This window comes from Micropterus salmoides, unplaced genomic scaffold, assembly GCF_014851395.1.
Source record: "Micropterus salmoides isolate LMB-PRFRI ecotype aquatic unplaced genomic scaffold, ASM1485139v1 Ms_hic_scaffold_1, whole genome shotgun sequence".
Classification (NCBI taxonomy): domain Eukaryota; kingdom Metazoa; phylum Chordata; class Actinopteri; order Centrarchiformes; family Centrarchidae; genus Micropterus; species Micropterus salmoides.
This window is the reverse complement of record NW_024040040.1, coordinates 3093593-3118525: the sequence shown is the minus strand read 5'-3', so window position 1 is coordinate 3118525 and position 24933 is coordinate 3093593. Positions and strand designations below refer to the sequence as shown.

At 42.3% G+C, this 24933-nt stretch overlaps 1 protein-coding gene across 1 annotated transcript; it reads left to right on the top strand.

Moving 5' to 3' along the window:
* The first annotated feature begins 461 nt into the window (after positions 1-461).
* Positions 462-8950, top strand: LOC119913810 (ICOS ligand-like). Its single transcript, XM_038732949.1, has 4 exons — positions 462-596; positions 3974-4026; positions 5671-5997; positions 7341-8950. The coding sequence occupies exons 1-4, from the start codon at positions 580-582 to the stop codon at positions 7454-7456; spliced, it is 513 nt and encodes a 170-aa protein (XP_038588877.1). The 5' UTR covers positions 462-579; the 3' UTR covers positions 7457-8950.
* Positions 8951-24933: the final 15983 nt, after the last annotated feature.

Genomic DNA, 24933 nt, shown 5'->3' with positions numbered 1-24933 from the left:
CAGTATTTCTAAAAAGCATTACTGCACCTGACTGAAGGCGTCAAATACTTCAGCAGATTCTTTCTTTGTTGATAAAAACTCTCTATAAGAGAGCCGTCGCCCCTCTCTACTGAACAGCTGGGTCACCAGCAGATTCTCATTTTGTAAGCTTTAAAAAAAAAAAAAGAACAGCAATTTGTTATTCCAAATAAAACACCTGTGTGGTGAGAAATTGTGTTTTTATATTTCAGAGAGTTGAATGTGGAGAGTTTAACAGGGAGTTTGTCAAAATTGTAATTACAGTTCAAAATAAAGCTCAGAGCAACAAAACGAGAGGAAATATAAAAAGAAATAAATTCCAGATGGCACAATTTGATTAAATGAAGTATCGGTAAATTAGTGAAGGTCAAGACAGATAAATTCAGTATAATGAGCTTTACGGCCTTTACGCTGGCGTGTGACGTGTGACGTCGGGCCTGCTGCGTAGGTGACGTAAGAGGAGACGTTTCTTTAAGGGTGGAGGTCGAGCTCACTTCAGGGCCTGAAACAGTTTAATACACATGTGTACAAGTTTCTGCCTGTAGCGGACCTCTGAACAACATGAGCGCTTTGACGAGGTCAGTTAACAGGAGAGAGAAAAGGCCGGAAGTCTCCTGTCACTACAACTGAAGGCTAACTAGCGAGCTAGCATTAGCAGCTAGCCAGCTTTGTTTACTGTCCAGTGATCCAACGAAGGTTAAAGTCAAGGGCAACTGGACTTGGTTGAAGCTACTGGAAGACGTTTCGTCCCTTATCCAAAGGACTTCTTCAGTTCTGACTGACTGGCAGGGAAACTCAGCTATTTAACCTCAGTGGGGTCGTTATCCCGGGTCATCGATACCGCTGGTTCGTTAGTGTTCCTTGTTGCTGTGACAACAGTCATTACAGTCGTTAAGACTACCTGTGGCCAAGACTGAACGACCATCGTTGGTATCTTCACCTGAGGCCAAGAGGTTACGTTTGTTGAGTTTCCTGGGAAGTGATGAAAGGACAGCATTGTAAGTGGGGGATAAGTGGTGGCGTAGACCCCCTCCCTGTTCAATGACGGCTTCTCCACCCTGGTGTAGATGCTTCCTTGACACCTCTTTCAAACCATCCATCTTCTCTGTCTAAAATGTGCACCTGGTGGTCCTCAAACGAGTGTCCTCTGTCCTTCAGATGTAAGTAGACTGCAGAGTCTTGACCTGAGGAGTTGGCCCTTCTGTGTTGAGCCATGCGTTTGTGTCGTGGTTGTTTAGTCTCCCCAATATACAGGTCTGTGCATTCCTCACTGCATTGGACCGCATACACTAGATTGCTTTTCATGTGTTTGGGTGTGCGGTCTTTGGGGTGACCAGCATCTGTCTTAGTGTGTTCTTGGGTTTAAAAAACACAGGGATGTTATGTTTGTTGAAAATCCTCCTGAGTTTCTCTGATACTCCAGACACGTATGGAATCACAATGTTGTTGCGTTTGACCTTCTTTTCCTCCCCTGTAGTTTTGTTCTTCTTGGATCTTTTGGCTGTTTTCACAAAGGTCCATTTAGGGTATCCACAGGCTGTAAGTGCCCCCTTCAGGTGTTTCTGTTCCTTCTCTCTGGCTTGGGCGCTTGTTGGTATGTTTTCCGCTCTGTGGTGCAGTGTTCTCATGACCCCTAGCTTGTGCTCCAGTGGGTGGTGGGAATCGAAGAGTAGGTATTGGTCTGTGTGTGTGGGTTTTCTGTAAACACCAATCTGCAGGCTCCTGTCCTCTTCAATGTGTACAGCGCAGTCCAGGAAGGCCAAACTGTTGTTGTGAACATCTTCTCGTGTGAACTTGATGTTACTGTCCACAGAGTTGATGTGTTCTGTGAAGGCTTGCACTTCCTGGCTTTTAATTTTGACCCAGGTGTCGTCCACATATCTGTACCAGTGGCTCGGTGCTGTTCCTCTGAAGGAGTTGAGGGCTTTATTCTCCACTTCTTTCATGTAGATGTTGGCCACAATCGGGGTTACCGGTGAGCCCATGGCACAGCCATGCTTCTGTCTGTAGAATCCTCCGTTGTACTGGAAGTAGGTGGTGTTTAGACAGAGGTCGAGTAATTTGCAGATTTGGTCAGGGCTGAGGCTAGTTCTGTTGTCCAGGGTGTTGTCTTGTGTTAGCCGTTTCCTAACGGTTTCTACTGCCTCTATGGTGGGATGCAGGTGAACAAAGAAGTCACGTCATAGGATACCATGGTTTCATCTGGATCCAGTTTTAGTCCTCGAACTTTGTTCACAAAGTCAATAGAGTTTTGGACGTGGTGAGGCGTGTTTCCCACCAATGGCGCTAAGATGGTGGAAATGTGTTTGGCAATGTTGTAGGTGACCGAGTTAATGCTGCTGATAATCGGCCTGAGTGGGGCTCCTTCTTTGTGTATCTTGGGTAGTCCATAAATGCATGGAATGGCTTCTCCAGGATACAAACGGTAATATTGTTCACGGGTGATGGTGTTGTCCTTCTGTAACTGTTGTAGACATTTATGGCCTTTTTCTTGTATCCGCTGGTTGGGTCTCGTCTCAGTGTCTCATACGTGTTTGTGTCCATTAGTAGTGTGTTGACTTTGTTCTGGTAGTCTGCTGTGTTAAGTACTACCGTGCATCTTCCTCTGCAGTCTACTTACATCTGAAGGACAGAGGACACTCGTTTGAGGACCACCAGGTGCACATTTTAGACAGAGAAGATGGATGGTTTGAAAGAGGTGTCAAGGAAGCATCTACACCAGGGTTGAGAAGCCGTCATTGAACAGGGGAGGGGGTCTACGCCACCACTTATCCCCCACTTACAATGCTGTCCTTTCATCACTTCCCAGGAAACTCAACAAATGTAACCTATTGGCCTCAGGTGAAGATACCAACGATGGTCGTTCAGTCTTGGCCACAGGTAGTCTTAACGACCGTAACGACTGTCGTCACAGCAACAAGGAACACTAACGAACCAGCGGTATCGATGACCCGGGATAACGACCCCACTGAGGTTAAATAGCTGAGTTTCCCTGCCAGTCAGTCAGAACTGAAGAAGTCCTTTGGATAAGGGACGAAACGTCTTCCAGTATCTTCAACCAAGTCCAGTTGCCCTTCATTTTAACCTTCGTTGGATAACTATGACCTGGATGACTGAGAATCTTCATAGACATACTGTCGAGTGAGGAAGTGAAACTTCGTCATTGTTCAGTATCGTTAGGCGACTTTAAGGAGCCGAATGAGGCCTAAGCGGCTTAAATATGTAACTCCGAGGCCCAAAAGAGACTTTGGGATTTATATATTTTAAATAGTTGCTGATTTAAGTTGTTTAAACTTCCTGTAAAGAACAAACCTGCTAATTAGCATGCTTAGGCTAGTTAATTAGCTAGTTAGGGTTAATTAACGGAAGTGTACCAAGCTCAGGAATAAATATATAACTTCTAAATCCCACAAAGTCACATTGTGATTAATATTCTGTTTAACTTTAACATCAACAACCATACGAGGTATAAAAGGCCAACAGGACAGCAGGTCAGATATTAAGTGTTAAGTTAATGTGTGCTGAGTCTGTGAGGCTGAAGGTCAGAGAAGGAGACGTGACCTCTCACCTCCTGAACATGAGGAGTTATGAAACAGTGAAGTGGAACATCAGGACCTGGTCTCTGCATAAAGTCCAGTTTACTGAGTGATGAAACTAATCTGACCTGCAGCAGGAGGGGCAGGAGTCCTTCAGCTACACTTAGTTTCCTTGTTGACTCGTGGATTTTTTAGTTTTCTTTCAGTTCTCTCATTTGCTAAACCTGTTTTGCAGAACTTCCTGTGAGTCAAACCTTCCTCAGCTTCAGCCCAACAACACTTCATACACATCTTGTATATGAAGCAACTCCTGCAGCAGCAGACAGTTGTGGTTTTGACTTTGAACAACTGGTTTTGAGTGAGTTTGCTGTGAAGACGTCTTTCAATTTATTAACGTTTATTAACTTGTGTCTCCACAGGTTGGGAGGAGAGTTTCTGCTGTGGCTGTTGTTGCTGTACAGAGTGAACACAGGTGAGTTTTTCTAAATGTTAATAAATGTTTTTAGGTTTGATTGAACCAGAAAAGCTTCAATTGACTGAAAATGTTTGTGTTTTTTTTTATGAGACAGGCAGCAGCAACACAAACCAGAAAATATGTCAACAACATAATCTCCCATCAGGGTCCATTCAGTAGCTGCTCCAGCTTTTGATCACTTGATCTTCATCAGCAGACAGAAGTTATGCAGCTCGAGATCTTTACACAATAGACAGTTTCACACTAAACAGCTACTAAATAGAGCTGCAGCCTTTAATTAAAAAGTCATTTTTGTTCCCTTCAGTTCTGGTTTTCTCACCTCTGCTGCAGACACGCCGGCCGGCCCCGTCTCTTCCTGTCTGTGTCGAGTTTCTCCATCAGCAGCAGGCTGTTTTATAAAGTTAATGAAAGAAGTCAGTTTTCAGCTGCAGAGCTGCAGCATGAGGAGGAGGTTTGTTCATGAGGAAGCCTCTGAAAACCAAAACAACAAGTGAGTCTGCAGTACGGCTGCTCAGTATGTCGTTTCAGCGTCGTCGTCACAGCGTGAACATGCGCAGTAGTCACATTGCAGGACGTGCAACATTAAGCAAGTGAAATTAACACAACCAACTCAACTTTTTTGCTGCTTGATACAAAAGGAAAGTTCACACAGTTCTCATTTTCCTTGACTGATCTACAAGAGAAGTCTGATGGAACATCATTTACTCTGATTTGAGGGTTCTTGGAGACTCAGAGTTTGTTTGTTAGTGACCAGCAGGCTCTGCATGCGCAGTGAACCACCAATCACAGTACTGTTATTGATCAGATTATCAAACAACCAAAGCTCTGTTAGTCCACAACAAGTTGAAAATAAGTGAGGAACAGGAGGAAACCACTGAAACTGTGGATTTAGTTGCAAAAAGTAAAGCAGCTTTTGTAAAGCTCAGAGGGCTGGTGTTCAGCTGATCTTTGTTTTTATCATTCAGTTTAAAATATGTTTACTGCATTAAAGAACAAGAAAGGATAGTTTGCACTCAGAAAAAGTCTTCAGACTAAAATTTTTGGCACATTGGCAGATGCAAGACTAAAGCTCTTTGTAGACTCCGTGGCTGTGTGAGTCAGATATTCTGTTGGAAAAAATTTAAACATACGTTTGGTCAAGCTTTGTACCAAGGATGCCCACTGCCCAGGTGAGAGCACCCGGTCCAAGACACAGTTAGTTTCAACCCCCTGAAGAAAATCCTAGGGGAAACACATCTTACACTGATGATGAACCCTGAAATGATTTCCTTTTTACAGCCAAAGAGTTACTGGACTCCTGCATGCTGCTTTAACCTGTGACTGTTTGTCTCAACATATGATGTCTGTTGCAACCTCAAGCTGTTTCTACGTGTCATGATGTTGATAGACGTGTTTCTGCTACACGTCATGTTTAACTGGCAGCTCTGAAGCAAGCATGGAGGAGTGGCAAGAGTTTCTTTAAAACTTTGTGCAAGTGTACCTAAAAGGCAACAGTGGTCACACCATATACTGATTTAATTTAGACTTTTCTTCTGTTCACTTAGTTTCTATTTTATTAATTGATGAATAAATTCTGTTGATTTGCATCCAACAGAGAGAAAACACTTTTAAATACCAGAATCCTTTTCTGTTGTCTCTCAGTGACCTGCCAGGATAAAATCGAAGGATTCATCGGAGACACCGTCCTGCTGCCCTGCATCTACAGGGAGGTCCACCTTCTACTAGACCCTGTCTCCGTCTTCTGGAGGGACCAAAACGACTGGATTGTACTGGACATTATAAGAAATGTACCATACAATTTAACCCAGAACCAGAAATTCAAAGGTCGAGTGTCCAGTTTCCAAGAGTTCTACAAGAAAGGGAACTTCTCCATCTTCATGAAGAACGTCCAGCAGTCGGACAGCGGCCCGTATGAGTGCCACATCCCAAAGGTGGACTTCCAGCTGCAAATCTCCCTCAGCGTCTCAGGTTTGTAGACTCCTCAGTGCTTTCAGAGGTTTGTAACAGTGCCAGGACAGACCAGCAGGTGGCAGCAGACACTGACACTGAACACAAACAAAGGTGTTTCTCCCTGATGTGCACATCAAAGAGTTCTGCTGAGTTTGAAAGAAGAACTTAACATAACAATCTAATCTGACTCTATGGGGCACAAATTTCACCTCCATTTAGCAGCTGTTCTGGAGCTTTCAGTCGCATCTCTTCCGCTGACTTTCAGGCTCAGTTGTTACATTACGTTTACTCATTTCGCTGACGCTTTTATCCAAAGCGATTGCTATACATGTCAGAGGTCACAAGCCTCTGGAGCATCTAGGAGTTACCAGGAGTGTTTTGCTCAGGGACACAATGGTGGATGGATCACAGTGGGGATTCGAACCCGGGTCTCTCACACCAAAGGCATGTGTCGTATCCACTGCCTTTTTATATTTTATCCGCATTGGATAAAAGCGTCATCTAAATGAGTAAATGTAAATAAAAATAGAATCAACTGTAAAATGTTGAATATCGGGGAATCTTTCAAAATGTGTATGCAGTTTATAAAAGTCTGGGTTTCCCCCAGCAATAGAAGGGCCTTTTCACAGCACTTAAACCAAATGACCAGAAAAACGAAATCTGCAATGTGCAATAACATTGTTCAATTTTGACTTAAAATAAATAAATAAACATAGAATAATATTAGCTGGCTGGTTGTCTTTAAGTTCACTATAGGAGTAGAACTGAATAAGTTAAATATAACTAAATGTTGTTTCTATTACTGCAACATTAAAGTATAAAAGCAAAGTGCAGGGTTTGTTCTCTCTCTCTCACAGTACAGCACAAACGTACACAAGAGACCCCGCTCTGCATTAGTGATGATGGCGGAGAGAAGGTTTGACTTCAACAGAGTCGATGCTGACAAAGCTCGTTTCAACTAGTGCAACAAGACTTGTGCAAGGGAGAAAACACAAGCAATCTGTCCAAACATTTATCCAAAGTGCATTGTGCACTTTTTTCGACTGCCTGTAGTTCATCTCTCGTAATGATTACGGCTCAAGGAGCTGAACCAGACTGAAAGATTAAAAGCTCTTCTCAGGTTGATATTTAATTCTTTATTCTAATATTTTGAGGAATGGATGTTTGATTTCCATGAGAGATAAGCTGTAATCTTCAAGACTAAAACAAAAAAAAGGCCTGAAATATTTCACTTTATGGGTAATGAGTGTGTGTAATTTTATGAGATGCCGCTGTATGTTTTCACTGTTTCAGCATCACAATACAAATTCTCACGAAGTTGCAGTGAAGATTCAGGATCATTGTTTGTGTTCATGTTGCAGATAAACGTGTTGAAGCAGCGACTCCTCCTCCTGGACCATCAGATGGCGCTGCGGTAACACCGAACATGGTTCTGCTGTTACTTCCTCTGTCTTTGTTGTTAAGTTCTTTTCACTAGGAAGGTGTTACAGCTTAAACGCAGCTTACACTAAAGCTAAAGTTCTGGCAGCTTTGAGGAAAGAAACTGAAGAAGAGTTCAATTCTAAAAGGAAAAACTAGCTTTAATTTCATAACTGAAACACACTTAAAGTCTCAGCGCTGCTTTAGAAAGTTCCAACATTTAATGTTCAACTGTTGACAGTGTGAGCTTATATTATTATAAGATTATTACAGTTAATAATCTTATAATGTTACCTAATAACGTTGTTAATGTTACTACTACTGCTGACTGCTGCCCCCTCTGGGACGGTGTTAATAACCAGCTGACTCTCCTCACTGCAGCCATTAGTAACCTCCTCCTCTTTTCATTTCAGTCGCTGCACTCTCACTGTTCTGTTACCACAGTTTACTGTCGCCTTCCTGCTGTGAACGACGACTTCTAATTATATTTTTATTTAGAGTTAAAGCCTCTTAAAACCCGTCAGAAACAAAAGACAGATTTAATGAAACCACAAGACGTCAGATCCTTCAGAAAGCCAAACATCATGATACCTTGTGCGGAGTAAAAGTAAAGAGAATATATCTGGTTGTGGTAAAAAAAAGTCTGATCAGTTTATTAGGAACCCCGAGCTAAAGCTGATGCAGTCTAAACAACAACTCTGCAGTCAATCAACTGTAGGATCCTTTTGGAGTTTGTAGGACTTTATACCGCATCACTTTGAGCTTCATGTACCTGAACTAAACTGAACGTACACCGATCAGCCTCCTGACTTAATAACTGACCGTCACAGATTCACGTGTTCCTGCTCTGTCATCAGGTAGTTTGACTTCCTGAAGGATCATTCAGTGGTGTTACAAAACATGCAGCTGTTTGCACTTCTCTCATCGTCCAATGAGAGTTCGATGTGGAGGAACGCTGCGTTTCTGCCGTGCAGCTTAAACTGTCTGCAGTCAGCAAAATCATTTCCATTGGCTGTTTTGTCAAAATTGATTTATTATTTTCCCTGTTGTTTACAAACATCGGAGCTCCTGAACGCAGCTGAATGAAGCTCTGCTGTCACATGTTATTTCTGATTTTGCTGTAAAACAAGAAGTTTATTTATTTCCTGTCTCGTAGTGGATTGTGTCTGTTTATAACCACATTTCTGAGCTGAGGCTAACGTTACATGTGCTCTATAAAGCTAATCAGAGGCGTCAGTCATGCTGCTGTGTGTTTTTAAGGCAAACGCACTTTTCTATCAACAAAGCATCAAATTGTGAGCTTTGTAAACTATGTGATAGTTCATTACCTACTGAGTTGGTCTTGAAAGCAACGGTTATCTTTGCATACCCAGGTTCGATTCCCATCCTAGCTCACTGTGAATTGATCAAAGATACATGTTGTTTAAACTTAATGCTGCCAATGTAATGTTTAATTCCCACTGACTTGCAATGATAGTTTTTAAATTTTTATATTGTTTCTCTTTTCTAAATGAAAACAGTGTTTACATGGAATAAATTTTTCATAAGATTAGTCATTTTCTATGTCTTCATTTTATTTCGCAACAGTAAACTAGATGTCACAGAAAATATATGTACAAGCAACACAGTGCTGTAGCAGGCATTTGTGGTCATAGACCATGTGCTTTGGCAACATTACATGTTATGTAATCAAACACAATCAAAGGAAATGGTTAATAACATTACTTAAGCCTAGATTGACAGGTCGCCATAGTCCTGCCATGAAGCATACTCTGGTCTCTGTTCCTCTAAATGGGACCATAATTTACTAAATGAACATCATGCTGTGTTGAAGAAGACTTGAAACTAGCGACTGAGACCATAAACTCATCAGGAAAGTGTTTACTGAGGGAATAAATCAGCTGACAAGTAGAAACATTTTACCATCATTTCTGATGGAGCCGGACTTCTTTTTGAAACCGGAAGAGTCGCCCCCTGCTGGCCGTTTTATAGAATGCAGGTTTATGGAACCTCCGCATTGGCTTCGCGTCTCAGACCAGAAGCTTCCTGCTTGAGCAAAACTCACCCAATATGTTTCAATTCAAATTCAAAGAACTTTATTTATCCGTTAGGAACTTCATTCGTGCATGAGTGCGTGTACCGTTATACAAACACAGTACAATATACATATAAGTGATAAGTTCTCCGGCACAGTGCTGGAATTCCGCCGTGGGGCCTTTTTATATTTGACAATACATAATTATGTAAATGGAAAATATTCTTGTGTATTTTTTTAACAGTCGCGTGATATGTGTGTGTGAAGCGCCAGTCCTCAGCACAATCTCTGTCAGTGTGCGCAAAAGAAGGGGACTGGCACTTCCTGACTACGTGGACACTCATTGGCTATTGAAGCCCGTGGACAGGGCATCGAGGTTTCTATTGGGTGAATGAAGGTGTCACTCAAAAGGTCAAAGGTGTACCGTTTATTTGTTTACATGCTAACTGCAGTTAAACGATGTACCAGCAGTCCGTGTGTATTTATTGATATAAAAATGCGTTTTGGACTGAATGTTTTACTGGACTGGATCGTCTGGACCTTTGTGGTGTCAACTTTGATTGTTGGCAGTGCTTAAAGTAGGTCACTACTTCTACTTTTTACTCTTTGGCGTAGTGGGAGTTTTCTTGGGTACGGGTGCCGTCTCCATATCAGGTTCTCTAGGCACCATGTGATGCTCACCTGTTCCCGTTCTCGCCGGCCTCCTAATCTCTCGGTAGAAACAGGAGAAAGAAACTCTGAGCCGTGACGGATGTGATTGAAAACACTTTAAAGTAAACATACTAAAATTACAGATTTAAAAAGTACAAGAAAATAAAAACTACTCAATTACAGTAACCTGAGTAATTGTAATTTGTTACTTTCCACTTCTTATTCACAGGGAACTGAACTCATTAATATAATTCAGTTTGGCTGCAAAAAGGTGAGCACAGACATTTACAAACAGGAATGTCCTCAACAAAATAAAAACTATTTCTCAGGGGGAATTTGTATCAGTAAACATATCTGCATAGAAAAATAATTAGAAGTTATTAATGAAATATAACAACAAATAAAACAAAGTGTTTCATGTTGATTCATAAAAAATAAAAAAATCACATTGATAGAGAAAAGTTTATGTTAGAGGCCTTTTCATCTCAAGATATTCTGAACCTGCTGAAGCAGATAGTGTCCCGTTCTGCCGTGGTGCAGACACAGGAAACGGGTCACTGTCCCCAGTGACAGACAAGACAGCTGGCTCACAATATTTCTTCCAGAAGGGAAAGTGTGAGTAACAAAAATATATGAATGCAAATAAGAAACACAACGGGTGTTCCTGATGGCGCAGTAGATAAGACACATGCCTTTGGTGTGAGAGACCACACTTTGACCCATCCACCAATGTGTCTCAGAGCAAGAGACTTAACCCCTCGTTGCTCCAGAGGTGTGCGACCTCTGATAAATATAGCAGCTGTAAGTCGCTTTCAATAAATGTAATACAGGAAGTTTCATACGAAAGAACCAAAAACCCCAAGACGTGATGAGTAAGGCTGTCAGATGCCCGTCAGATGAACACATTTAAAATCAAATGACGTTTGACGTTCTCGGCCAGACGGCGGATGGGACGTAGGCCCATAGACGGGGTGGTGGACTGAAATTATAGGTACAGTTTTTGTCTGTGAAGCATTTACTGTTCAACAAAAGTTACCTTTGAATTGTGGATGCACATTAGTATCAAAAATGGCTGTAATTAGCTTTTTTAAATCTTTATTGCAAACAGGGTTACACATTTTACATGGGACATAGATAGGTATAACATTACACAAATATATATGACACAAATAATAAGAACTAAAGCTTGGGGTATATTACAAAAAGAAAGAGGACCACGTGTTGAGAGTTTTTGCAGCTTCTTTGCTGTTGGATTTAGAAATTCACTTGACATAATACACAATGTCATGCAGAAAAAGTACATTCTTATTATTGTTTGGAGGATGTCAAGAGATTTGTCCAAGTGTTGATTCAGCTGGATTGGAGAGGGACGTGGAAGTAGGTGGAGGTCAGTATTTCTAAAAAGCATTACTGCACCTGACTGAAGGCGTCAAATACTTCAGCAGATTCTTTCTTTGTTGATAAAAACTCTCTGTTGGAGCTATATTCTTATTTTTTTTTATTTTGGGCTTAAGTTAATTTATAGCCCAATTTATTTCTTTTCTTGTTAAAGTTAATTTGGTTTATTTTGTATTTATGCTTTACTTGCAATTTCGTTTGTTGGTCACATGGTGTTATGTTCATTTGCATAAGTAGGTTATGGACAAATCGCCACTACATTAAGTAAAAAACCTGCCCTGGATATATTGTTGGTTTGCGTGGATACTGGACTTGTCGTTTGCTGAATTGCCGTTTCGAAAGTGGATTACTCACCTGGATGTGGGAGACAAACAAAGGAAAGGGCCTAGGAGTGACGGAGCCAGGGGGCTGGATGCAGTGCAAACATGGAATAATACGACCCATCCGACAGTGTAAAATTTCCCTGGACACCGTACTGGATAACGGTGAAGCTACTGGAGCGCTGGAGCTGCACTACGAAGTGGAGGGTATTATTTGCTGCAATTTGAATTCGCAAAGGCCCAAAGCCTTCACAGGTGATGCGCACAGCCGCGCGCAACAACAGCTACTGCGTTCATTCAATTCCGTGCACGAAGGCAACCACCGCAACAAACGAAGTTCCACAAGGTATGTGCTTTACACACTCTTTGCAAGCAACTGTGTGTGTACATGACCGACATCAACAAAGGGTAAAATGTCTGACGTTGCATCTAAAGCCACAAGCGACACGGCGCTTCCTACAAGAAGACGCACAAGTTTTACTGCTAAAGGAATGATGTTTTTTATGCAAACGTGTCAGGAAAAGAGATCGGTGCAATGCAGACGAGCCAAATCGTACATGAATCAGATGGATAAGTTGATGCATTCTGCAGACAATATTGATGCAGTCAAGTCTCTTTTGGATCAAATAATAATATGTGTTGATGAGGCAAAACAACATCATTTGTCATTTGTGTCACTGGACATACCTCAGGAGGAGAAGGAGAAACAAGATAAATATTTTGAACAAAAGGAAAAGTGTTTTTCAAGCTTTATTGATGACGTCAAAGGTTGGTTATCAAACACAGGCCATTCATATGAACTTCCAATTAAACCACCTGATAATCCAACTGATATTGGGCCTGAGGACAGTGTATCCAATAAAGGTTCTGAAACGCGTTCAAAGGCTGGTTCTAAACTGTCAAAGACTTCATCCAGTGCATCTGCAAAAATATTAGTGCAAGCAGAAAGAGCAGCGTTACAGGAACGCATGGCTGCTCTAAAACAAAGGCATATTTTGGAGGATCAGGAGGAACAAATACGACTTGAACAAGAGGACTTACGGAAGAAACGGGAACATTTAAGGAGAGAAAAGGAACAACTTGCTCTGGAGGCAGAATTAAAGGTGACAAATGCGAAATTGGAGGTTCTGGAAGTAAGCTCAAAGTGTGGCTCTAAAGTGTCAAGATGTGCATCTCAAACATCAGATGGCATGAATTCTTACTTGAAAAGGTCAGAAACTCAAAGGACATATGAACTAAATCCGAATGCTGAACGCTATGTGCCCACCAATAAAAGCTCTGAACCTACCTCCAGTCGCTTGTTAAATTCTGTCCCTGTTGGTGTTCAACCCAAACATGTTGTAAAACAACTACCCATACCTAATGTCATTCCTGTGTTTCAAAGGCAAGATACACAATCACCGGGTTTGCAAGATGTTTGTGACGATAATCCATCCATCAATTCTCCGGACATTTTGAACATCATGCAGCGTCAAAATGAAATAACCGCGCTGTTGGTCCAACAAAACACAGCCTCTGCTCTGCCTATGAGAAATATACCTGTATTTGATGGAGATCCCCTGTATTTCAAATCTTTTCTCAGAGCCTTTGAAAATTGCATTGAGGATAAAACTCAAAATTTCAGTGATTGTCTGTACTTCCTAGAACAGTACACTAGAGGGCAACCAAGAGACATTGTAAGAAGTTGTCAGCATATGCCCTCTGAACCAGGTTATCAAAGAGCAAAAACGCTTTTGATTGAACATTTTGGCAGTGAACATAAAATCTCTTCGGCTTACATGGACAAAATCAACAACTGGCCCTCAATAAAACCTGAGGATGTTAATGCTTTGCAGTCATTTGCTTTGTTCCTTCGAGGTTGCTCCAATATAGTACATCATGTAAAGTATATGAAGGAGTTGGACATGCCAGCTAACCTCAGGACGATCCTAATGAAACTCCCATATAAGCTGAGGGAAAAGTGGAGAAATGTGGCATGTGACATACTGGAACAAACTGGAAGCAGAGCAGTGTTTGTTGATTTTGTGAATTTCATTGAAAAACAAGTCAAAATTGTTTCAGATCCTCTGTTTGGAAATATTAATGATGTTTCTCCAGCCAGCTATACAAAGCTATCCATGCAAGTTAAGCAGAAAAGGAAAAGTGGTACATTTGCCACCAGCATTAATGCACCAAAGGATGGACATAAAGAAATGGAAAACATGACAGCTCACAGTAACCAGCTCAAATGTATATTCTGCTATCTTACCAATCACACTCTGGAAAAATGCTTTCAGTTTAGAAGAAAGACACAACAGGACAAGATTCAGTTTCTAAAGGAGAAGGGCGTTTGTTTTGGGTGCTTGAAACATGGACACACAAGCAAAGACTGCAGGAGTCGTTTGGATTGTGAAGTGTGTCACAGGAAGCACCCATCTGTCCTGCATGTGGAGAAGGAGGATACTACAAGGATAACCTCCAAAGAAACTGTGAGCACTGTATCCGGGAAGCAGCACACGTGTGGTCATATTGGGGCTGGTGAAGAGGATACTGCTGTTTTTTCCATTGTGGCTGTGCAGGTGAAAAGTCAGAAAAGTAATAAAGTTGTGCATACTTATGCTTTCCTGGATCCTGGGAGCTCTGGTACCTTCTGTACTACAAGTATGGCTGAAAGGCTGGGAGTATCAGGAAAAAACTGTAATGTAGTGTTAAGGACAATGGGGCAGACTAAAACCATCAACACTACTATAGTAACCGGTCTGGAGGTGTCTGGATTTGACACCAATGACTTTATTGAGCTACCATCTGTTCTGACACAAACAAAAATGCCTGTATCTAAAGTCAATGTGCCATGTCAGGATGATGTTGCCAAATGGGCGTATTTGAGCAGCATTAGGCTACATGAAGTAGATGCAGATGTAGACTTGCTCATTGGAACCGACTCTCCTAAAGTTTTGGAGCCATGGGAACTGATAAAAGTCAATGTGGTGGACCGTATGCAGTGAGGACCAGAGTTGCTGGGTCATAAATGGGCCTCTTCGTGCTGGAGACTCTGAAGGTACTGGTGTCAAATCAGGATGCATTGTTGTAACTGCTAATCGCATATCTGTGGAACACTTGGAAAGTATGTTGATGCAACAGTATAACCATGACTTTACTGAAAGAACAAGTGATGAACAACTTGAGATGTCAAGAGAAGACATTAAATTCATGAAAATTGTGGAGAGTACGACAGTGCTTAACAATGAACATTATCACATTGACTTACCTTTCAGAGTTGATGATCCTGTTTTGCCAAATAATCGCTGCATTGCACTACAAAGACTCCAAGGCCTGAAGAGGAGATTTAATAGAGACATTTCATTCAAGGCTCAATACGTTGATTTCCTTAACAACATGTTAGAGCAAGGATATGCAGAAAAGGTTCCCACAAATGAGCCCACTCTGGAACAAGGTGTGGTACATTCCCCACCATGGTGTACGTCATCCAACCAAAGGAAAGTTGCGTGTTGTGTTTGATTGCGGCTGTACTTACAAAGGTATATCATTGAACAGTCAGCTCCTGCAGGGCCCAGACTTCACTAACACGCTAATTGGTGTCCTCCTTCGGTTTAGAGAAGAGCCCATCGCTGTTATGGCTGATATCAACGCCATGTTCCATCAGGTCCGGGTTCCATTAAGCACGTTAACTTCTTGCGCTTTCTATGGTGGCCCAATGGAGACGCTACAGCGGAGCCAGAGGAATACAGGATGTGCGTGCATTTGTTTGGAGCTGTATCCTCTCCAAGCTGCTCAAACTATGCACTGAGGAGAACTGCTGAGGATAATGCACTGCAATATTCACCCGATGTCCTTCGTACAGTTAAGACAAATTTCTACGTGGATGATTGTCTTAAGTCCACTGTGACAGAGGAAGATGCAGTGAAGCTCATACATGGATTAACATCTCTCTGTAAAAAAGGCGGCTTTCATCTCCAAAAGTGGGTCACAAATAACTCAAATGTGTTTGCACTTATTCCTAGCGAGATCAGAGCAGTGGGTTTGGAGAACATGGATTTGGACAGGGACCAACTCCCTGTGGAAAGAGCTCTGGGGATGCAATGGTGTGTTCAAGGAGATACGTTCAGCTTCAGGACTGCAGTGCAGGAACGTCCACACACTAGGAGGGGCATCCTTTCTGTGGTGAGCTCTCTTTACGACAGGAGTTGTGCAGAATGAACTTCAAATGGGATGAGCCAGTTCCCCGTGATGTCTCCGAACACTGGTCTGAGTGGCTCTCTGAACTTCAGCACATGAGTGGATTTAAAGTGGAACGGTGCATTAAACCCAAAAACTTTGGAACACAAGTGAAAGCAGAACTGCATCATTTTTCAGATGCTAGTCAAACAGGATATGGCTCGTGTCGCTCCTCTAAAGCAACTAACCATTCCACGCCTTGAGCTTGCTGCAGCTGTGCTTGCTGTTCGAGTGAACACAATGCTGTTGAAAGAGCTACAGTTGCCATTGCAAAGGTCAGTTTTTTGGACCGATAGCACTACTCTTCTCAAGTACATCTTCAATGAAACAAAGCGCTTTCACACATATGTTGCCAATCGTGTCAGCACCATAAGAGAATCCACAGACAAAGATCAGTGGAGGTATGTAAACACCAAAGACAATCCTGCAGATGAAGCTTCTCGAGGACTAAGAGCTCAAGAGTTTGGGAAAGGAAAATGGCTAAAAGGACCGGACTTTTTGCACTTGCCCCCCACCAGGTGGCCGAAACTCGACTTGGACTCCTCTTCCATTCCATCTGATGATGCAGAGGTGAAAAGGGAACTTAAGGTGAATGTTGTTACAATACACAGTGACTATCCTCTCAGTCAGCTCGTTCACTATTTTTCATCCTGGAGAAAGCTTAAAACATCAGTGGCCTGGCTGTTGGAGCTGAAAGAAAGACTTTTACTTTTGAGCCGAAAGAGAAAAGAATATGTGGTCAACCAGAATGAGAATGTGGAAAAGGAGATTAAAAAATTCAAAGCCGCACTTGAAAAATCCAGCTTGACACCAGAGCGCTTGGAGGAAGCTGAAAAGGCAATAATTCAGTTTGCACAAAACCAAAGATTCAGTACTGAAATTTCCTCACTAGAACATGACCCAAAGACTGTTTTTAAAGACAGTCCTCTGTATCGCCTCGACCCCTTCATCGAAGATGGCATCCTCAGAGTTGGTGGACGTCTGTTTAAATCTGCACTGCCGTGGGAGGTAAAGCATCCTGTGATTCTGTCAAAGGATTTGCATGTTTCCCAGCTCATATTGCGTTACATCCATTGCCAACTTGGACATGCTGGACGCAATCACATGCTGCACAGATTGAGACAGAAGTATTGGATCATAAATGCCAACTCTGCGGCCAGGAAGATTCTCTCACAATGTACAGTGTGCAGAAGGTACAGAGGAAAGCTTGGAGAACAGAAGATGTCCGACTTACCGGAGGAAAGAGTTGTGCCTGATAACGCACCCTTTACAAATGTGGGAGTGGACTATTTTGGACCATTGGAGGTGAGGAGAGGTAGAACTGTGCTGAAGCGATATGGAGTGATATTTACCTGTATGAGTAGCCGCGCAGTACACCTTGAGGTGGCGCATTCCCTCGACACGGACTCCTGCATCAATGCTGTGCGAACATTTATCTGCAGAAGAGGACCTGTGACAAGTGTAAGGTCAGATAATGGCACAAATTTTGTTGGTGCGAAGAAGGAACTGAGGCAAGCATTGGCCGCTTTAAATCACTCTAAAATTGAAAAGGACTTTTGTGTAGGAAGGAATGACGTGGAGTCTTAACACCCCAGCTGCATCTCACCAAGGTGGCGTTTGGGAGCGTCTGATTCGCTCTGTGCGCAGTGTACTTACCTCTGTTGTTGGACATCAACTGCTGGACGAGGAAGGTCTGCAAACGCTGTTTTGTGAGGTGGAAGCAATACTCAATGACCGGTCAATAACTAAGGCTTTCAGAAGATCCCAATGATTTAGAAGCGCTTACTCCAAATCACATTCTCCCGTTAAAAGGCAAGCCCATTCTGCCATTAGGTCTGTTCGAGAAATCTGATCTGTACATTAAGAGGAGATGGAGGCAAGTGCAGTACGTTGCGGAGCTTTTCTGGAAAAGGTGGACAGCAGAGTATTTGCTTGTAATGCAAGAAAGGCAAAAATGGACAAAGCAAAAGAGAAACTTTATTCCAGGAGATATTGTCGTAATTGCTGATGCCACAGCTCCAAGAGGCTCATGGATGATGGGCAGAGTTCTAAGCACCACAGCTGACTCTAGAGGACTGGTTCGCTCTGTCTTCTCTTGGAGGCTAATAATTGACTATACGACTCATTCTTTCTCCTATCTCTGTCTTCCATCTGTTTGTTTCTTTCAGATATGGAGAATCTGAAGATGTAAAGATTCCAGTTTAATGTTTAAGCTACAATTAGAAAATAGCTCCTTTGTGTTAAAGCTAAGGTTAATTGTGGGTAAAGTACCGTTACAATTAGGGGCTGGGTTGTTGGAGCTATATTCTTATTTTTGTTTATTTTGGGCTTAAGTTAATTTATAGCCCAATTTATTTCTTTTCTTGTTAAAGTTAATTTGGTTTATTTTGTATTTATGCTTTACTTGCATTGTCGTTTGTTGGTCACATGGTGTTATGTTCATTTGCATAAGTAGGTCAAGGTGAGAGGTGCAAAATTGTAATTACAGTTCAAAATAAAGCTCAGAGAGTGACCTCTGACCTCCTGAACATGAGGAGTTATGAAACAGTGAAGTGGAACATCAGGACCTGGGCCCCTATTTATTAAGCTTCTCAGAATTACTCATAAGAACTGACTTAAGAGTAAAAAATTCGTGGCTCAAAGTTTAAAAGTTAGTTATCAAGCATCTCTGACACTAAGACTAAATCTTAAGTGTCCGTCTTTGAGCTGATTTACGGCACTTTGCTGTGCCTTAAACAGGATTTTGGATGACGATGTAGCCAAGGATCAATCACTGAGGAGATTTCCTTATTTAAGAATATTCTCAGATAAATTCACATTAAGTGGAGAAATTCCTAAGAGGAGTCACATGTTTAACAATAAAGACACATTATGATATAGGCCTAGACATTAATAAATGAAAGATAAAAAAGTTTCTCTTTACATGAGCGCCATCAAATACATCTCCTACTGTCACGAGGCCCCAGCTGTGAGCCTGTTCTGGGAGCTGGGGGCGTGCCTGCTGCGGGCTCTGCACTCACCTGAAACCCATCCGCAATCAGCACACCTGCTCTGTTTCCCACCATCAGCCACCGCCTAAATAGGAGGCTCAGACATCCAGTCCTCGCCGGATCGTTGAATCTCCACGCGTATGTCGTGTCAGCCCCAGACAATCTTAGAATCAGTTTGCATCGTGATTATTGTCTGTTCCAGTCTAACCTGTGTTTCTCTCTGTCCCAGAATACCTCCACCGCCTCAGCAGACAACCAGCCAGTAAGCTCTCGGTCCAGCCCGCAGCCTGGACGCTTCCCCGCTCCCGGATTTCCCTCATCCTCCTTTGAATAAACTATCTAAACTCAGATCTGCGTTTGGGTCCTCTCTGCCTGAAAACCCTGACAACTACTCCTGTATTGCCAGCTTTTTGCATGAACTGTGTTTGCTTCTGTCGGATTACAGGGGGTGTTGTTCAATGAAACGCGTGACAGTGTGTGGAGCTGTAAGTGCCATAATTGTTTCCATGACTATTCGGCTTATTGATGGTTGTGACGGCCAAAATCAGCATTGCTGCGTTTGTCCTGTGGCAAACGAAGCGTCATCTCCACCTTCAATTTAACTGCGTGTCAGGCTAATTCAGAAATTCCTCTCCTGAAATATTTACGCATGTCTCTGTCTCCACAGCACCATCACAAGCCCTGCTGGCAGCTCCTAACCACTTGAGAGACCTCTGGAGCTTCTTAAATAACAGGGAGAGTCAGAGTGATTCTTAGCTTTGAGAAATGTGATAACTTGCTTTTATTCTTAAGTTTGAAAGTAGGAGTAAATGTTATGAATTCTTAACACTTAAGACTAAAATGGCACTTTGAGAAGCTTGATAAAAACCGGCCCTGGTCTCTGCTTAAAGTCCAGTTTACTTGGTGATAAATCCAATCTGACCTGCAGCAGTGGGGGCAGGAGAAGCCCAGAGCTGCTGAGACCAGACTTTGCTGGACCTGAGCCCAGCTGTGTGTCCTCCAAGAGTAATAATAATAATACATTTTAATTATAATGCATTATTCCTCAAAAGATCTCAAAGTGCTACAGGCTAGAAAAAAACAAAAATGAGCAGTTCTTTAGAAAACAAAACATCTAAAGGGGACCAAAAGCTTTGCTAAAAAGAAATGTCTTAAGGCCTTTTTTAAAACAGTCAGTGGATTGAGGTGCCCTCAAGTTGTCATGGAGGGCATTCCACAGATGTGGGGCAGCAGCACAAAATGCCCTATCTCCCATTGTCCTGAGTCTGGTTCTGGGTATGTGGAGGAGGTTTGAGTGAGTGGAGCGAAGGGAAAGGGTTGTGTTTTGTGTGTTGATAAGTTCTTTGAGGTAGGGGGGGGGGCATGTCCATGGATGCATTGATGTGTGAAGAGGGAAACCTTGTACTCAATCCTGGTGGAGATGGGAAGCCAGTGGAGTGAGTGGAGAATGGGGGTAATGTGCTCATGTTTCCGCACTCTCATCAGGATCCTAGCTGCACAGTTTTGAATGTACTGAAGCCTCTGCAGACTCTTTTTAGGAATCCCAATGAGAAGTGCGATTACAGTAGTCCAGTCTAGAGGAGACAAAGGCATGGACCAGCATGCGGGATGGAGAGAATGGGACGGAGTTTGGAGATGTTACAGAGGTGGTAGAAAGAGGTCTTGCATAGGTGATTTATATGGGCTTCAAAAGTGAGTTGGGAGTCCATTTTTACGCCAAGATTAGTGACTGTTGATGAGAGGGGGATGTTGGTGCCAGAAAAGGTGATGCTGGTTATGGATGATGATTTGGTCTGGTGAGGAGTTCCAACCAGGATGGCTTCGGTTTTGGAGCTATTGAGTTGAAGGAAGTTTTGCTCCATCCATACCTTTATCTCCTCCAGACAGGTGGTGAGTATTGATGGGGATGACTGTGAGGGTGGGGTTTCAGCTGTGGCATTTACATAGAGCTGTATGTCATCGGCATAGCAGTGGAATGAAATTTTGTGATGGCTGATGATTTGGCCAAGGGGGGTAAGGTAGAGGATGAAGAGGATGGGGCCAAGGACTGACCCCTGGGGGACACCACAAGTAACTGTGTGTGGATTTGATTTGGAGTGGCCCAGGGAGATGTATTCTGTCTGGTTTGTGATGTATGATGTGAACCAATTGAGTGACAAGTTGGTGGGTCGCCTTTGTGATTTTAAGCGAGGACATGTATCAGACAGTGAGTATGTGTCAGTATTAAACAGTGTTGGCCAATCAGAGCTAAATGTTCACGTCTCCCTCCTCATGTTGCTCACTGCTGATGTTTGTCCTCATTAAATCCAGTCTGACCAGTTGTCCTTCTAATGTCCATGTTCTCCTAGAATGATGATGAAGGTCAGAGCCAGATTAGGATTAAAGGACAGGTCCACATGTTTTCCAGTCTGTCCCTAAACAACACTGACATGCCCATATGTCCACTGAAAGAGTTGTTGGTGGCTGGAATTGTTCCTCCTGTGCACACTGGCCCTGAAGAGATCTCTTCCTGATGGGGTTTCAATGGAAGTGATTGAGGACAGAGTCCACAGTCCTGCTTCTGTGGAAAAAGACATTGGAAAGTTGAGCTGAGGACAATATGAGGCTTCAGCAGTCTGAGTTCCACAAATCAAGTTCAGCTCTTTTTAGTCTGAAACTTCCTCTTTGAATTTTGTCCTAAAATGCTTCACCTACCAAAGTCTGTAAATAGCAGTCAGGATATTTGTGGTGAGTCTAGTAATGCAAACGTTAGAATACAGGCCAACAGAGCTGCTGCTGATGGAGCCACAGTTAAGTTTGGTATCTGTCAGGAACAGTAAGATCTGCTCAGAGATCAGAACATTTAGTCCTGGTTGGTTCAATATTTTCTGGAAATTAAGCCATAATACACAGACTGAAATCATTCAACTAAAGCTTTTAGTGAACTTTGATCCCTTTTTTTAGGTTAAGGCCAGTTAAAGATGAGCTAAGAGGGAAACCTATAGGAAACAGGGGGAAAGGCAGAAACATAAAAGGGACCAAAAGATGTTCTCCTTCAGATTTGATGTCAGCTTCGCTTGTGTTCACACGCTGGATGCCGACACTGTTTCTCCTTGACCAAGTCTCATTAAAGTTTGCTGTGTAAAACTTCACCAGTCTCTGAAAAGCCTCTTTCTCGCACCAACTACAGAGTAAAACAGGAAATAAAATGAACAAATGACATAAGAAACACAGCAATGAGACAACACAGACACAGGACGTTACATACCAAAGACACAAAGATTACCAAAAACCACATGATGTGAGGAGTAAGGCTGTCATTCTGAGACGTAAAACACATTACAGTGCGAGTTGGGCCTCCCTAAGTGGGACTCCAAACAGGTTCAGGGGAGGCCCAGTGAATGGAAGTGAAACAATATAACATGACTTGTTGTATCAGTTTCAAAAGGAGATCACACAGAAGAGCCAACATGTGTGGGAGTTCAGAGAAACAGTAGTTTTTAGGATCTTTCCCCCATCAGTCATAAACTAATAACTCCCTCAGAACAGAGCTTTGTAAAAACTATTTGGTGAAGACAGAAGTTGTGTCAAAGTGTCTGAGGGGAGGCCCCAGTCTCAGACTTTGAAAACCCTTGACTTGCCTGTTAACTGTAACTGTGTATTATATTTACTGTAATATAAGAGTCCTTCAGCTACACTTAGTTTCCTTGTTGATTCATGGATTTTTTTAGTTTTCTTTCAGTTCTCTCATTTGCAGAACTTGTTTTGCAGAACTTCCTGTGAGTCAAACCTTCCTCAACTTCAGCCCAACAACGCTTCATACACATCTTGTATATGAAGCAACTCCTGCAGCAGCAGACAGTTCATCTTGATCATCTTGTTGATAGTGCTGCAGGCTCGCTGCGAATGACACTCGACTCTGTAGCCCCTCTAAAGAAGAAAATACTAAAACAAAGACGGTTAGCTCCATGGTATAATACTGAAACTAGCAAATTAAAGCAAATATCGCGGAAACTTGAGAGGAATTGGCATTCCACCAAAGTGGAAAATTCTCGTTTAATCTGGCAAGATAGTCTTAAAACTAAAAAAAGAAGGCCCTCCGTAATGCCAGAGCAGCATACTACTCGTCATTAATAGAGGAAAATAGGAACAACCCCAGGTTTCTTTTCAGCACTGTAGCCAGGCTGACAGAGAGTCACAGCTCTATTGAGCCAAGTATTCCCATAGCTCTCAGTAGTTACGACTTCATGAGCTTCTTTAATGATAAAATTCTAGCTATTAGAGACAAAATTCACCAAGACCTGCCCTGAACTGGCACCAACTTATCTCTTAACTCAGGAACCTTAGAAACAGCTGTAGAACCAGATATATGTTTAGACTGTTTTGCTTCCCTCAATCTTTACCAACTAACTTCAATAATTTCTTCATCTAAACCATCAACCTGCCTCTTAGACCCCATCCCGACTAGGTTGCTTAAAGAAGTTTTACCCTTAGTCAGCACTTCTATACTAGATATGATCAATCTATCTTTATCAACAGGCTATGTACCACAGTACTTTAAAGTAGCTGTAATTAAACCTCTTCTGAAAAAGCCCAAACTTGATCCGGATGTTTTAGCCAACTATAGACCTATATCTAACCTTCCAATTCTCTCTAAGGTTCTGGAGAAAGCAGTTGCTAAACAGCTGTGTGACTTTCTACAGAGCAATAGTTTATTTGAGGATTTTCAGTCAGGATTTAGAGCTCATCATAGCACAGAGACAGCACTGGTGAAAATTACTAATGACCTCCTTATTGCATCAGACAAAGGACTTGTCTCTGTACTGGTTTTATTAGATCTTGCTAGTGCTGCATTTGATACCATTGACCATCAGATCCTATTGCAGAGACTGGAACATTTCATTGGCATTAAAGGAACCGCTCTAAGCTGGTTTAAGTCCTATTTATCAGATAGATTTCAGTTTGTACATGTTAAATGATGAGTCATCCATGCATGCCAAAGTTAGTCATGGAGTTCCTCAAGGATCTGTCCTCGGACCAATCCTCTTCACTTTATATATGCTTCCCTTAGGCAATATTATCAGGAAATATTCCATAAACTTTCATTGTTATGCAGATGATACTCAGTTATATCTATCAATCAAGCCAGATGAAACTCATCAGTTAGCTAAACTTCAAATGTGCCTTCAGGATGTTAAAACCTGTAATTTTCTCATGTTAAACTCAGATAAAACTGAAGTTATTGCTCTGGGGCCTAAGCACCTCCGTGACGCATTATCTAAAGATATAGTTTCCCTTGATGGCATCGCCCTGGCCTCCAGCACCACTGTGAGGAATCTTGGAGTTATCTTTGATCAGGACATGTCGTTTAAGTCTCACATTAAGCAAATTTCAAGGACCGCCTTTTTTCACCTACGTAATATAGCGAAAATCAGGAACATCCTGTCTAAAAATGATGCAGAAAAACTAGTCCATGTATTTGTTACTTCTAGGCTGGATTACTGCAATTCCTTATTATCAGGCTGCTCGAAAAAGTCTGTTAAGACTCTTCAGCTGATCCAGAATGCTGCAGCACGTAGGAACCAGGAAAAGAGCTTCTCTGCATTGGCTTCCAGTAAAATCCAGAATAGAATTTAAAATCATTCTTCTTACCTACAGAGCTCTTAATGGTCAGGCACCATCTTATCTTAAAGAGCTCATAGTACCTTACTACCCCACCAGAGCACTGCGCTCCCAGAATGCAGGGTTACTTGTGGTTCCTAGAGTCTCCAAAAGTAGACTTGGAGCCAGAGCGTTCAGCTATCAAGCTCCTCTCCTGTGGAACCAGGTTCCAGTTTGGGTTCAGGAGGCAGACACCATCTCCACATTTAAGAGTAGGCTTAAGACTTTCCTCTTTGATAAAGCTTATAGTTAGGGCTGGCTCAGGTGAGTCCTGAACCATCCCTTA

Excerpts from the sequence above, each read along its gene's own strand:
- LOC119913810 (XM_038732949.1), top strand. Across the intron at positions 4,027-5,670 it reads GCTGTACAGAGTGAACACAG|TGACCTGCCAGGATAAAATC; the intron begins GTGAGTTTTTCT and ends GTTGTCTCTCAG. Across the intron at positions 5,998-7,340 it reads AATCTCCCTCAGCGTCTCAG|ATAAACGTGTTGAAGCAGCG; the intron begins GTTTGTAGACTC and ends TTCATGTTGCAG.